Raw genomic sequence first — 15177 nt, 5'->3', positions numbered from 1 at the left:
TAAGTAGACATCCATTTCATGAGCCTCACTGGGTTGAAGTTTTTTTTAATGATCTCTTGCAAACATCTGACTCTCCGCAACCATGCTGATCTCTCTCATTTGTTTTTCAGTAGTTCAGTTCTATTCCATTGACTGTTAGTAATCAAGTTTTCTCTCAGAGAGAATAATGAAAGCTTTTACATTAAAAGCATGAATAGCAGTATGCCTGAATATAACAGTAAATCTGATTTACTTATCAGTCTGTAGAATTCCTGTGTCCACCTCTGTCTGGAAGACCTAGACATTCCTCGAAATTTGGGGATAGTAATCGCCAAATTAGGGTTACAGGTATCCCTCCACATTTGTGATTTTGACTTTTGCAGGTTTAGTTATTCACAAATTAGATTAGAATCTTATTTCTAGGAATCCCTAAGGACTTCAGTTTGACTTTATGATCAACTTCCTTCAGTCATGCTGGAAAATGTAGAGATTTACAGAGAGAACACCTCCCTAAAAATCTCTAGGTTCCCCAATATAATTCTGTGTAGACATTCCTAGGAATGTGTTCTATCAAGAAGAAAATAGCAATTTATTTTCTTTTTTTGCTTTTTTCTTTAATGGGAGACTTGAGCCCCTAAACCTAATGAATGTGGGAGTCTCACTGTACACAACCAGACTTCTGTGTAAAGCAATATTCCTTAAGTTTAGCCTGAAACAAGTCTTTCATGGTTTGCTGTACTGGCAATATGGCTGAAAGTTCTTCATATTTCTGTTCTGAATTCTTATCTTGGAAGGTGCTTTGAACATGGCTGCTCTCCCTTTCTCATAAGTGACTGACAACCACACATGACATTTCATGTGACTGAGTAGACTTACCATGAGACACACATTGTAATAGGTTTTTACACAAAACATATGCACATGCAGACATGTCTCCTCCCTCCTACATCTCTAAAATCCAAATGTTTGTTCTTTGGTTTACACTGGAGATTGCATAAATGGAAGGATAATAATATCTGGATCAGAGATTACCTGATGTCACAGTGTGTGAAAAATGCTAATGATGCATAAATAAGATACATAAATTAACAATGGTCGCTGGCTCAATATACATTTTCACAGCAGCCCCTCAGTCATGAGCAAATTGCTACAGAGGGATAACATTCTGGAGAAAGACAGGTTCATGTAGGATTGGGAAGACACAAAATAAAAAAAACTTTTTACTCAAATACTCAAATGGAGGGAATTTTGCAACCCTTTTCAATGGGTAAAACTGGGATAGAAGCTTGAAATCAAGCTTAGGCCATTTTTCCTAGCACTCACAACCAACATCTTGTTCTTTACCATTGTGCTGGCCCTCTGGGGAAGGCAAAACCTGAATAGCCAAGTGAAATCATTGGACATTGTCAGTATAATGAAGACTGATATCTCCTTTGCTTTTGATCATCTGAAATCTTGAAACATGCTGTTCCTGCCTTGAAGCAAAATAATACAAAATAAAAAGGGTATGTCTGTGCAAAGGAAACACAACAGGTATGTTTGATGTATCATTTAATTTGCAATTGTTTCTATGCTACCAATAAGGAGTCCTGACCATCATAGAATAGGAGCCCATGGATAGTCTTAGCAATTTCTGCAGGGTGAAGGGACTATGATGCCAAAATATCCCATTTAACACCCAAGTTCCTATCTTGTTCCCACATTCCCATTACAACTACCACTCTCTTCTTCAAATTATAGAATTGGAACATGAACAGTACTATTAAAAACCATCTGGAATAATAAGGACCATGCAATGAAAGTAAAATCTGGGCTCTGTATTGTTTGGCTATTTGCACCTTTCTATGGATATTTGGTGCATAGTTCAGTCTTAAACTCACTACTGCCAATTATGCATTCAATGCTGAATCTAGTTTCTTGCCTCCATGATCTCAGCATATACAGCTTGCAAAAATGTTAGCTAGAGCTGAAAAAGAAGCTCAAAAAACAAGCTGGAGGGGGAAGGCTTGAACAATTACTTTTAATCCCCATTTTTGTTTTTTAATTGTAGTCTACTTGAATATATCACACTTCATACTCTTCCTACTTCCCACAGAGCACCTCATACTCTATAATTGCTACACAATTAGTTAAGAAAGCAAAACCTGTACTGTGGTGAAAAGTACACACAGACATGATACAGTGTACATTCTCCCTTATTCCAAAGCTCCAGAAATAAAAATGAACGATGTCAAGATAAGCAGATGCCTTTTTAATAACAGATTCTAATGTTGGCATTCATCTGTTTCACATGAAGATGGGGCGGGCGGGGGGGGGGGAGGTGACTGGTTGTATGGAGTGGATACAGCCATTCTAGGGAACACTTTCATATATACTGGAATAGTGGCTATGGCAAGATGGCAGGCTACCTGATGCTCTCCAAATATCTTAGGCCCTTGCCAATGGTGAGTGGCTATACTGGCTGCTGGGATTGATGGGAGCTGTCAAAGGAAATATTTGGAGGGTCCCAGGCTTCATGTCTCTAAACTGCAATGGCCTTCTTGAAAAATATTGCTTACGCAACACTTGAATATACATAGTAGGAAATATAGAAGATTTAATTTTCAAGAAATTAAGATTTCCAATGTGTTGGGCAGTCTTTTCAAGGCAGGAACACTTTGTTCATTACAGAACAGCTAATGTAGACTTTTAGACTTAATGTAGACTTTTAGTAACTACAAATAAAGAAAAAACCCTACCTATATATGCATAGCAATTACAAAGTTTATACAGTTAATGTTCATGGTGTACAGATTATGAATTAGCATAATTCTGTTTTGATCTCCATAAACATTTGTACAAAATTCCACTTTTGCTTTGACAGACAAGCATATTTTGATTTTAATTCTGACCAGGGAAACATCCCCAAGGAAGTTGAACATGTTCCATCTTACCTTGAACATCTGAAATGGCTGTGGTGTTGTTAACCTCCAACCTTTTCCCAACTCCATCTACAGAAAAAAGGAGATTACCTCCATTCATGAGCTTTGCACATTAGCAGTTTAATCTGTCAATGTACCAATGTAAGAGAGAGGTTCTCATGCTGTGATATATGTGACCTGTGGATACTAAACCTCACTCTAGAAATTCTCTTTGTAACATACACAGTTTTAGTTTATACACAGAGAGATTTCCAATCCAGAAAGTTTTTTATTCAAATACAATGCAGTCTAAAAGTTGCACATGCAAGAATTCTTGTATAACCAAATCCGAACCTGGACAATCATGCACATCCTACAATCAACCCCAATGGTAGTGCGCACTATCCAGATCTCAGGTTTTGCTGGGGACAAGTACCCTAGTATTTTCCACTAGTGCTGCTATTTGGCCGTTCCTATCTTCTGGTTTCTTCCCCATAGCATTAGCATGTCAGCAATATCCGCTACAGAGTAGATGCTGTTTTGATTTTTTTTTAAATGGCCAGAGCTCTGGGGGAGATCCATGCACATGCTGCAAACACTTTTACAGATACACACCCTATGAGCAGATGGTTGAGCACAGGTCCATGCCCCTACAATTATTACAACAATGTGGAAGAGAATGCCTAAAGAGAGCTTCTGTCTCGAAGAGGATCAAATGAAATAAGATGGATAAATTATAGCCTATCCACAGTCCGAGAAATGTTGGGTTAAAAAAACAAATTGTTGGGTATTCAAAAAACTTTTATGAGAATATGACAAAGCAAGACTATGTGCCAGGATGCATTCTAAGAAAAGTACGGTAAAATGAAGAGAAAGTGTTTTAGACCAGAGATAGCAGCATATAAGTAACAATTGCAGGACTGTGGCAGGAAACAGCAACATGAAAATGGTTGTTGTACTACAAATGTTATTGGTACCAATAAAATATATAAAAATACATAACTTCCATTAGTACTAACAAAATCTATTAAATCACAGTCTTTTTTAGTCTTTGAAAAGCTGGTCATGCATTCAGAATTACCACCTCACAGCTTAAATGACCCTCAATGTAAGTAATGGGCTCACTTCAGAAAAACCAGAGTTTCTGTTATGAAAATAAGGAAGGAGAGGAGAAGAGCTCACATATTTTCTCCTCCTCTCTCCTCCCCTGTACCATCTAAAAACTCACAAAAATGTCTCACATAATTTTATTTAAAAATCTATTTCTCAATCTTGCTATAAAAGTAGGATACACAATGAAAGCACAATATGGCAATGTAGTAGACGCAGAAAGTTAACATGCAAGGCAAGTTTTCACACCAATATTGATGACTGTTCCAGGTTTGGCCAGATTGGGCTATTCCCAGTATACTATAAATATTCAAGTACAAGTCAGAAAAAAAGCCACCTCCCAAGAGATGTGTCAACCGATACACAGGTTGATGCTGAAGCAGGGACTCAGTGAAGGCAATGACAATAAGCAGAGGCATATAGCTCCCATTCCATTATCCTTATTCAAAATGGAGAAAGAAATGTATCCCTCAATCCCTGCCTTCCCCCTCACCTTTTTTTTCTGCATGAGTAGAGTTCAGCAGGTAGAAAAAAGGGGAGCCAGAAAACTGTGATGCACTAACCATTTTGGGTGCTTTAGGTGGAGTGGAATGGCAGCTGCCATTTTTAATAATGATTTACTGCATAAGGCTCTCTGCAAAAAATTCCCTAGCTATTTTTAATAGGGGCTTACTGTAAAAGCCTGTCTGCACATCCTCTGCTTCTCTTTCCTTCTTTCTATTTCTAAGCCTTTAAAATAAGAAGAAAATATTTCTTTGTTATATACTTCTAGCTTTTTCCCTTGTTGTATCGACAGGTTGAAGGTTTCAAACCCTGTCCTTGACTTATATATGAGATTGACTTATAGCAAATATATATGGCAATTCTACTTCTGTTTAAGACTTGGGTCCTGTATAAGTGTGGGCAAATGTCAAAGTCAAAGAAAATAAAATATTACTACATTTCAATGATCCTCCCAAATGTGATGCTAAAGAACAGGAAAAAATAGAGCCAAGCTTCGGATTAATATTCTCATTTTCATAAGAGGAAGCAGCCAGATACCATAAGTTCTTAGAGAAACATGATAGTTCTTGAACAGAAGTGAACAAAGTGTGATTCTTGGACTGCATCCAGGGTTTTATAGCCCTGATTCTCCCACAAATACATTTCTTATACTAGACACTTTTAGGAACTGTGGATTGATCAGGAATGGGATGCAGGGGTGAAATAATGAAATCAGAGTTCCACCTGAAATCATTTTGTGTTTTGTCTTGTTTGTTGTATTGGGGCTGATGGACTACTGTTAGGAAGAAAACTGGCCCAGACTTTCCAAAGTTGCCAATTTCTATTCCAGAAATAACTCCTTGCTTCTATTTATTTATTTATTTATTTGCTTTGCTTATATACCGCTGTATCTCAAGCCCGAAGGCGACTCACAGCGGTTCACAAACAGTAAAAACAGTAGAAACAGCAGTGGTTCCATACAACATATAACAATTGACTTAACACATTATCCATAAATTACCGATAAGCAATTACAATGCACAATTATTACAAAAAACAACCGTACCCAATCTTCTCATCATCCAAGCGTAGTCCAGGTTCGTCGTCCATTGTTCCATTCCTATGTTCCATTACCAGATTGCACTAAATTACTCAAACGCCTGCACAAACATCCAGGTCTTCACCTTTTTGCGGAATACCATTAGAGATGGTGCCAGTCTAATGTCCGCAGGAAGGGCGTTCCACAGCCGAGGAGCCACCACCGAGAAGGCCCTATCTCTTGTCCCCGCCAGCCGAGCTTGAGAAGCAGGCGGGATCGAGAGCAGGGTCTCCCCGGAAGATCTCAAAGTCCTGGTGGTTTCATAGGCGGAGATGTGGTCAGATAGGTAGCTTGGGCCGGAACCGTTTAGGGCTTTAAAGGCCAACGCCAGCACTTTGAATTCAGCCCGGTAGCAGATCGGTAGCCAGTGGAGTTGGCGCAACAGGGGGGTTGTATGCTCCCTGCGCTCCGCTCCTGTTAAAATCATGGCTGCCGAGCGTTGGACTAGTTGGAGCTTCCGAGCTGTCTTCAAAGGCAACCCCACGTAGAGGGGCTTCTATTGCATAATATTTCCAATCATCATGCCATAATATATGCTACATGGTCACCACTATTTTAATATTATACACCAAGGTTGGTTTGTAACCAAATTTTAATGATAATAATAATAATCCTTTATTTATATCCTGCCCCCTCTCCTCGAGAGGGCTTGGTGTGGCTTACAACAGAAACACAATATAAATAAAAGTAGATGCATAACATATAAGATCTTGTCATTATATTTTTGCATGTAATACAGAATAACCATATCTTTTAAAAATCATTTAAAAATAACCATATTATACAGTTTAAAAATCGTGGTGGTGTTTACGGTGAGGAGTGGTGAGTAAGAAATATTTTATTACTTTATTATAAAATACAATTTTATTCACTTTAGTAAAGATGTGTGTCTTAAAATTGAGTTCAGAGTGTTAAACACAAAGGAAGTGAAATTATGTACCTATGAAATTAATTGTTGAGTCGGTACCATGTTCATGAACTCACTCATTGCACAATGGCTAATTGTCTCCCCATCCATTAAATCAAAAGTAAGAAAGCAGGCTAGTAAATGAATTGGCTGTGGTGGGGGCTACATTCACACAATCTTTGAGAAACTGCAACTGGGATTTGGTTTTCCTCTTGGATAGCAATATCCATGGAGGTTCAAATTGCGTTATATTTAATGGCATAGTAAAATGGTGTTCATTCTGTGGCTGCAAATTTTTGAATAAAAAGCCCTCCAACTATAGGAAATGAACTGCAGCCCTTGTTTGAGAAGGACTGGGTTAAAAACCCTAACTAAAGCCCCATTTTGTCTAAAGCACATACATTTAAACAGAAATTTATAACCTTCTGTATTTATATAAAACCCTCATGACTGCCTTTGAAAACAGTGTGAAAACAACAAGATAAAATTGCACTGTGTATGCATATTCATCTGAAAAATTCCCAGAGAGCAAGAAATTGAACATAAAAATAGGTGTGAATATTTCTACATAAATGCAATCAATTCATCTAGATATTGTGTTTTTTTCTAATCTTTTGGCAACATCTCTGTTTGTAACTGTTGTGATGGAGAAAAATTTTGAGAGTGCCTTGGACCACAAGAAGATCCAACCAGTCTGTACTTCAAGAAATAAAGCTCGACTGCTCATTGGAGGGAAGGATATTAGAGACAAAGATGAAGTACTTTGGCCACACAATGAGAAAACAAGAAAGCTTAGAGAAGACAATGATGCTGGGGAAATGGAAGGAAAAGGGAAGAGGAGCTGACCAAGGGCAAGATGGATGGATGGTATCCTTGAAGTGACTGGCTTGAATTTGAAGGAGCTGGGGGTGGTGACGGCCGACAGGGAGCTCTGGTGTGGGCTGGTCCATGAGGTCACGAAGAGTCAGAAGTGACCGAACGAATAAACAACAACAACTGTTTGTAAGCTAGTTCTTACCAGTCTTAGATAAAGGAATTTGAATACTATCTGAAAATGTATACTTTTCTCTTTAGTTCTTTGTACTAAGTGGGGAAGGGATATTTTCAACCTGTGAATACTGGTAGTTGAGCTGTGGATACAGAATCTGTGGATAGAGAGGGCTGATTGTACCTCAACAAAATTCTGCCAAGGCATATTATACCATTTCATCTGGAAATACACAAATTTTGCAAAGTGTTGGAGAAATTGTGATTTTCAAGATTTATATTATTCCTGTATGACAGTCATGTCTTGTTGAGCTCCTTTTCTGTACTCTTTGTGGAAATAGCCAACTATATGTACTGCACTATACATGCAACACTAGTGCTGAGACCATTAACCATTTGGGAGTAACAAAATGCCAAAGTGACCTCAAGGGAATCAATAGTGCTCATGTTGATAGCAGCCTGAAGGCTAATAGCGAGGCTTTGGAAAAGTACAGAGTACTTAACATTTAGGCCTTGATTAACAAAATGGTGACAAATAGCTACAGCACAAAAATTCAACTTCAATTAGCTAAAAGTCAAGCAAAAATATTATTTTACACAATATGGCATGGTTTTGTCCTTTACAGAAGTAACAGCAATACACATCAATACCCAAACCATTCCTCAGATTATGGAAAAGAGATTAATCATAAATTGTTCCCATAAAGAACTGTAAAATCTGTATAAAACTGTATAATCCATTGGCTAATAAATTTCATTTGCATTTTTGATTCATAAAGAAAAGATAATATATTTGAAAGCATTTATGCTTGTCAATAACTATGGCAAAATAATCTATTTCTATTTTTCTTGTTTAGGGCTTGTTTTCTTTTTGTTTGTCATTACTTCTAGGTTAAAAATAACAAGAAAAAAGGAAGAGCTATAGGAAAAAATGCTTGGTTCCTGAAATCAGTAATTTTTTTTAATGCAATGAAGAACAAATATTGATGACTTTATTACTGGCATGGACATTTATTTCCAAACTCATCTTACAAAGAAAGAATGTTTTGTCCAATAATTACTATTATGCTTCCAGAACAATCTCTGCACTAGGCACAAAATACAGCACAGTGAAATCTTGCTTGGATTGTGCCCTTGCCTTTAAAGCAATTCTGTGAGTTAGTGTCCTTGCATTTATACAAAACATCTAATATAAACCCATTACTTTACCAATTTCCCCTGTTGCTACAAAGAGATGGCATTGTTATAAAGTAATAGTCCCATCCAGTGATGGCTGGATAAGGAGGGTTAGAATGAAAAAGCTGCGCCCTTCCAGAAGCTCAGTGGCTGGTTCACTCTATTTAAATCCTGTGGAACACATTTACAGAGCTCCACTTATGGAGTACCAGAAACAATCTTGGATCTTCTATTTATTTATTTATTTATTTATTTATGCGCTTGTATACCGCTAATATCTCAGCCTAAGTCGGCGACTCATTGCGGTTTACAACAACTAAAAAGTTAAAAACAATTAAAAACAGTATTCAATTTAAAACATGAAACACATATACAATACAAATTATTGGGCCACCAATAATAATCCCATGCATCTCGTAACTAAAATCACAATCCAAAATTCGTCGTCCATGATTACCAGTCCTTTAGTCATCAAAATTCATTGCAACGGATTAACCGAATGCTTGTTTAAACATCCATGTCTTCAGTCTCTTCCGATACACCATCAGTGAGGAGGCTGATTGTACCTCTATAGGGAGGGTGTTCCAAAGCCGAGGGGCCACCACAGAGAAGGCCCTGTCTCTCGTTCCCGCCAGCCGCACTTGTGAAGCCAGCGGGATAGAGAGCAGGGACTCTCCAGAAGATCTTAGGGTCCTGGTGGGCTGATAGGCTGAGATACGTTCGGATAGATAAGTTGGGCCAGAACCGTTTAGGGCTTTAAAGGCCAACGCCAGCACTTTGAATTGAGCCCGGTGGCATATCGGCAGCCAGTGGAGCTGGTGCAGCAGAGGAGTTGTGTGCTCCCTGCGCCCCGCTCCTGTTAGTATCATGGCTGCCGCCCGTTGGACTAATTGGAGCTTCCGGGCTGTCTTCAAAGGCAACCCCACGTAGAGAGCGTTGCAGTAGTCAAGGCAGGATGTAACCAGAGCGTGGACTACCGTGGCTAAGTCAGACTTCCCAAGGTACGGTCGCAGTTGGCGCACAAGTTTTAACTGTGCGAATGCTCCCCTGGTCACCGCCGAAACCTGGGGTTCCAGGCTCAGCGATGAGTCCAGGATCACACCCAAACTGCGAACCTGCGTCTTCAGGGGGAGTGCGACCCCGTCTAACACAGGCTGTAACCCTATACCCTGTTCGGCCTTGCGACTGACCAGGAGTACCTCTGTCTTGTCTGGATTCAATTTCAATTTGTTCGCCCCCATCCAGACCGTCACAGCGGCCAAGCACCGGTTCAGGACCTCGACAGCCTCCTTAGTAGCAGGTGGAAAGGAGTGACAGAGTTGAACATCATCTGCGTACAGATGACATCGCAATCCGAAACTCCGCATGATCTCGCCCAGCGGCTTCATGTAGATGTTAAACAACATGGGAGACAGTACTGAACCCTGAGGAACCCCACAAGACAAAGGTTGTGGGGTTGAACAGGAGTCTCCCAGTAACACCTTCTGAGACCGACCCTCGAGGAATGAGCAAAGCCACTGCAAAACAGTACCTCCAAGACCCATCCCCGCGAGGCGTCCCAGAAGGATACCGTGGTCGACGGTATTGAAGGCCGCTGAGAGGTCGAGCAGCACCAACAGGGACACACTCCCCCTGTCGAGCTCCCGACGCAGATCATCCACTAAGGCGACCAAAGCTGTCTCAGTACCATGCCCCGGCCTAAAGCCAGACTAGATTCCAAGTGCCCTTGCTTCCAAACAGGTCCTGGACTGGGTCCACAATCCATTTTGTTTTTGTGTCAGGAGTGACTTGAGTAACTGTAAGTCGCTTCTGGTGTGAGAGAACTGGCTGTCTGCAAGGACATTGCCTAGTGGATGCCCAGATGTTTTGATGTTGAACCATCCTTGTGGGAGGCTTCTCTCATGACCCTACATGGGGAGCTGGAGCTGACAGAGGGAGCTTGTCTGCACTGTACCTGGATTCAAACCTCCAGGCTGTTGGTCTCCAGTTCTGCTGGCACAAGGGTTTAACCCATTGTGCCACTGGGGGCTCCTTTCACAACCCATGAGGAGCGTAGCTTGAAGGGAGGCATAATGTAGCCATTATACCATCACAGAAGAACTTTCCCCTTCCCCCCATAAAAAATGTCTTTCACTCCCCAAATTTCTTTATATATATATGATTTTATTAGCACAACTTTTGAAATGGATATGGATAGAAAAAGGTATAGGGGGCATAGGAAAAGCATTTGGAGTGTGAGAAAAAGTGTTTGGGTAAATGGTACTAGGGAAAGAAAAGAAAGAAAGAAAAAGAAGAGAGAAAAAGAAAAAAATAGGAAAAAATTCTAACATTACTATAACTTAACACTTCAAATGAGCATTTCAAAACACAGTGTCCAAAGAAAAGAGACAGGCAGGTGTCAATGGGAATGGGAATATAGCAGTTATGGGTTCTAAGTGTGAACGGTTTTTGCTATCTTACTCTCTGGGAATGATGGAAAACTTCATTTGGAGACAGAATTCTCATTTAAAAGGGCATTGTACCCCTCCCCCCAATCCTACCATGAATATCAGTCTCAGGGCCCTTCCAGACAGGTCCTATATCCTAGGATCCAATCCCAGGTTTTCTGTTTAACCCAGATTATATAGCTGTGTGTAGAAGGGCCCTCAAATGATGTGAAATGCTATGTGCCCATAGCTATGAGATACAATTTCTAAATACTGCTGGTCATTTGGATATGGGCTGAGCTGAATCTTGTTAAAAGCAGGTGTCTCTTTGGATGGCTACTGAAAATAATATCAGTCCACCGCATAACTGCTGGACCCTGCTGCTGCTGTCCATCTTGGGGCTTATGACCCAGAGCCTGCCGCTAACTTCTCTACTTGGACATTGTTCTTCTTGACTACTGAGTGTTTATTATCACAGATATTGTTCATTGACTGCTAAACTCCTATTAGACCCCTTCCACACAGCTGAATAAAATCCCACATTATCTACTCCATACTGGGATATATGGCAGTGTGGACTCAGATAACCCAGTTCAAAGCAGCTATCGTGGGATTTTCTGCCTTGATATTCTGGGTTATATGGCTGTGTGTAAGGGCCCTCAGAATGGGGGTGGTTCCAGACAGAACTTCCATGTGTGCACAATCGGGTTTTTAAAACCCACATTACAGTGCACACATGCCCCAGAAAGCTTATGCTTTTCTTGCGGGGGGCGGGGGGGTTGTTCACAAAAGGAAACTCAACGCCTTAAAAAGCCTTAAAAAGCCTTAAAAAGAAAAAATAACTTACCCAGCCAGCATTTCCCGGCTGCCAGCCCTATCCTGGCACATAGAAATGACACGACACAAGAAGACCCAGGTCTTTCCATCTGTCAAATTATTTCAGCACAAAACAGGGTTTTCCTGCTTTGTGCTGATCATCATTTGGATGCCCCAGGTAAAAATGCGGGAGGTTGCGCATTTTCCACCCTGTGTGGATGTGTCCTGGGAGAGATTCCTTCTAGTATATAACTCTGCTATGAAGGCTGTGCTGCAAGAAAACCAAGCTCAGTGATAGCAAATTGCTCAACTCACCTCAGTTGTGGCAGCTCTACAGTCTCAAATACAATAACTAGGAGCCCAACCTCCAGTCCCACCTAGATCTAAATACTCAGATGCCCCACCTGAAAAATCAGATGATACTCCTAATTTTATTGCATAATGTGAGCTATATATGCAGTTTTGCCTTAAACCTTTTTCTAAAGATAGGCTTAAGGTGAGGTTTCTTATTAGATTGCTTTCTGGCTCTGTTACTTAATGGGCAACCCTTTACCTTTTCCATGTCAGATTACTTTTGGCCAACTATGTTGCATTCAAGTCAAGCTGCAGTAAGTTTATAAAGACCCACAAAAATCTGCTGCTGCTAAACTATCAGATTTGGTGGGTGTGCCATGGCAGAGAGACTGTGGCCATTGGCCAATTATGCCCGTCCCTTACTTGGAATCTGTCTGACATCTAAAGTCTGAAGGCCTGTTTTGCTCCTGGAATTCTGTCTTCCCCCTTTCACTGTTCTCTAAGGCCCCTTCCACAAAGCTGTATAAAACCCACATTGAACTGGATTATATGGCAATGTGGACTCAGATAACCCAGTTCAAAACATATCTTGTGGATTATCTGTCTTGGGATTCTGGGTTATATGGCTGTGTGGAGGGGCCCTGAGTCTCTTTCCTTAATTTGAAATTGGTCCTGCATTGGCTTCTACAACTTTATGGCTTGTGAAGACTTCCTTAAAACTTGGGGAATAGACCATGTTGACTGGCTGAAGCAGACGCTGGAAAAGGAAGGTGTCCATACTTTGGTTTTTCTTCATTCTTATATTTACCCCAGATCCTGGAACAGCTAAATGCATTCACAATTTACGAACCTCCCTGATGCTAAAAACTCCAATAGTAATGAGGAGAAAGTCTAAATAATTCCAATGAGCCATTTTATTAAACAAGGAGGTGTGTAACAAATTTTAACTATTGTTCCAACTCTAATTAATACACACCAAATGCCATTTAATGCAAGATCACAAAATGGTTAGTGACATATATTTTAAAGACTCACTAGCTCAAAACATTTGGGAAAATGTGGACTTCTTTTCCTCTACAAACATAGACAATCAATAATAAAAGCTGACAAATCTTTCCGTCTTTCAAATTTCATCAAGGGAAAAATATGAGGTTAATAATATACAAAACCATAAATCAAATGCCTTTGATTTTTCTTTGGTGTACACTCAGAATTTGAAAATGGCCCCACTGTGTAAAATCCAGTCATTTCACACCTACAAGCATGCCATTTCATGCCAATATAACTGCAGTAATCAGCAAGAGTGTTCTAATGTTTCAGACACTGCAGAGATGTAGGATTAGCAAAACACAAGAGGACAAAAGGAAAGTGGGAAGGGGAAGCTGAAATAATTAAGGTAGGGAGAAGGAGGCAGGAAATTAAGATTTGTAGTCTAAGCATGTAATTTGACTGAGATTATCAATCATATTTGCTTTGAAAGGCATCACAGTGAGAGACTGTCAATCAAGTCCCACTATGAAAGGCACATGAGGTTCTGAAATTACCAGTCATGTATTTGACGGGAGAAACACAAAATTCCCCTTGCAGCTAAATACAAAGACCTAAATGTTCCAGGTTAGAACATTAAGCAAGGAACTTTCACAATAAACTAATTAGAAGATTCTGTTCAGGATTTTGGAAGCATTCAGCTAACAATCTATATAAATTTACTTAGAGCAAATACAGGAAGAATTGGGTGCAAATAAAATTTTGCTCTGTGTTAGGCAGATGGCAAAGTCAAGAGTATTCTATAACATTAACTCTGTAGAGAAAAACTAGTTATGCCCGATCCTATTGATGACAAGTCAAATGCAAGGTAAATATGGCAATGCAGGATTTACAATGTATCTTGAATTTTTTACTTTTCTGTCACCACTACCCAAAATACATTGTTTCATCCAAATCATGTATCATTCAGTAAGCCTATCACAGAGATGCATTTTACCATTAGGAAAATCAGCAATATTGAGTGTTTCGAGATATTTCCCTACCTTTCTATATGATTCCATGTCATGCATCCCTTCCAGTTAATTTCAAACTAAACTTTGTTTTCTTTTATGAAATTACCTTTCAACTGCTAGCTGCAAAAAACTTGCTGACCGGAAGGCTGTCAGTTTGGAGCCGTGGGTTGGGGTGAGCTCCCACTGTTAGCTCTAGCTATTACCAACCTAGCAGTTCAAAAACATGCAAAAAGTGTGAGTAGTAGGCATGGTTAGGTTCGTTCGGAATCCTAGGAATTCAGATTAAATTCGGATCAAATTCCTTTTTGAAGCCATTTGGGAACCCGGAAGTATCCTTGCCCTTTCAAAGCCACTGTTGCCATCTTTGTTCTGAGTCAGGAAGTGAATGGGAAATGACTCAGCGTTTGGAGGCAAGCACACAGCAAGGCAAACAGCAGTTTGCATGCTGGGATGCTTGCCTCCAGCCAATGAAGGGGAACCATGTGGGGAGGGGTGGGGTTACGGCACGGCAGCCATTGTCCTTTAAAAAGGGCTGCATGTGCCTCGTGGGCTCATTGCGAGCAGGGGACGCGAACGGGTTGGGTCAGGAAAGCAGCTTGGGTCGGAAAGTTGTGACCGAGCAACAGGGTTACGGACAGGGAAGGAAAGGAACAACAAGAGAACAGCTGGTAGCAGGCCCGTTGCCTGCGCGGCTTGCTTGGCGAGGGAAGAAGGGCAGGGCAGCACAAAAGGGCAACTGAGAGAAGTGTTCTTCTCTTGCCAGCCATTGTCTGCCAATTGAATTAAACTTTCTAAAGGCCTTGGATTTTGGGATCCCAGAAAGTCCCTTTGGACTTTCCGAATCCCTTTATCTGCTAACAATTTAAAATAATTTGTAATAACAATTTCTAATAATAATATCTCTGCTTGGGGTTGCACACTACTTTTTTTGTACTTTTTGTACTTTTTTACTTGTGGGAACTACAAATCTGCTTTTTGCTATTCAAAATTTCCTTGGGGA

At 40.3% G+C, this 15177-nt stretch overlaps 1 protein-coding gene across 3 annotated transcripts in view; it reads right to left on the bottom strand.

Moving 5' to 3' along the window:
- NALCN (sodium leak channel, non-selective) overlaps positions 1 to 15177 on the bottom strand; it is a 275342-nt gene that overhangs the window by 233494 nt on the left and 26671 nt on the right. For 2 of the 3 annotated variants that reach the window (XM_060769568.2, XM_060769569.2), the window contains one exon: positions 2913 to 2969. The exons of the other annotated variant lie outside the window; for it this stretch is intronic. In XM_060769568.2, coding sequence (XP_060625551.1) covers positions 2913 to 2969 — 57 coding nt within the window. The remainder of the gene's footprint in view (positions 1 to 2912; positions 2970 to 15177) is intronic. 3 annotated transcript variants of the gene reach the window in all.

The sequence above is a fragment of the Anolis sagrei genome, chromosome 3 (genome assembly GCF_037176765.1).
Source record: "Anolis sagrei isolate rAnoSag1 chromosome 3, rAnoSag1.mat, whole genome shotgun sequence".
NCBI lineage: Eukaryota > Metazoa > Chordata > Lepidosauria > Squamata > Dactyloidae > Anolis > Anolis sagrei.
This window is presented reverse-complemented; position numbering and strand designations above follow the sequence as displayed.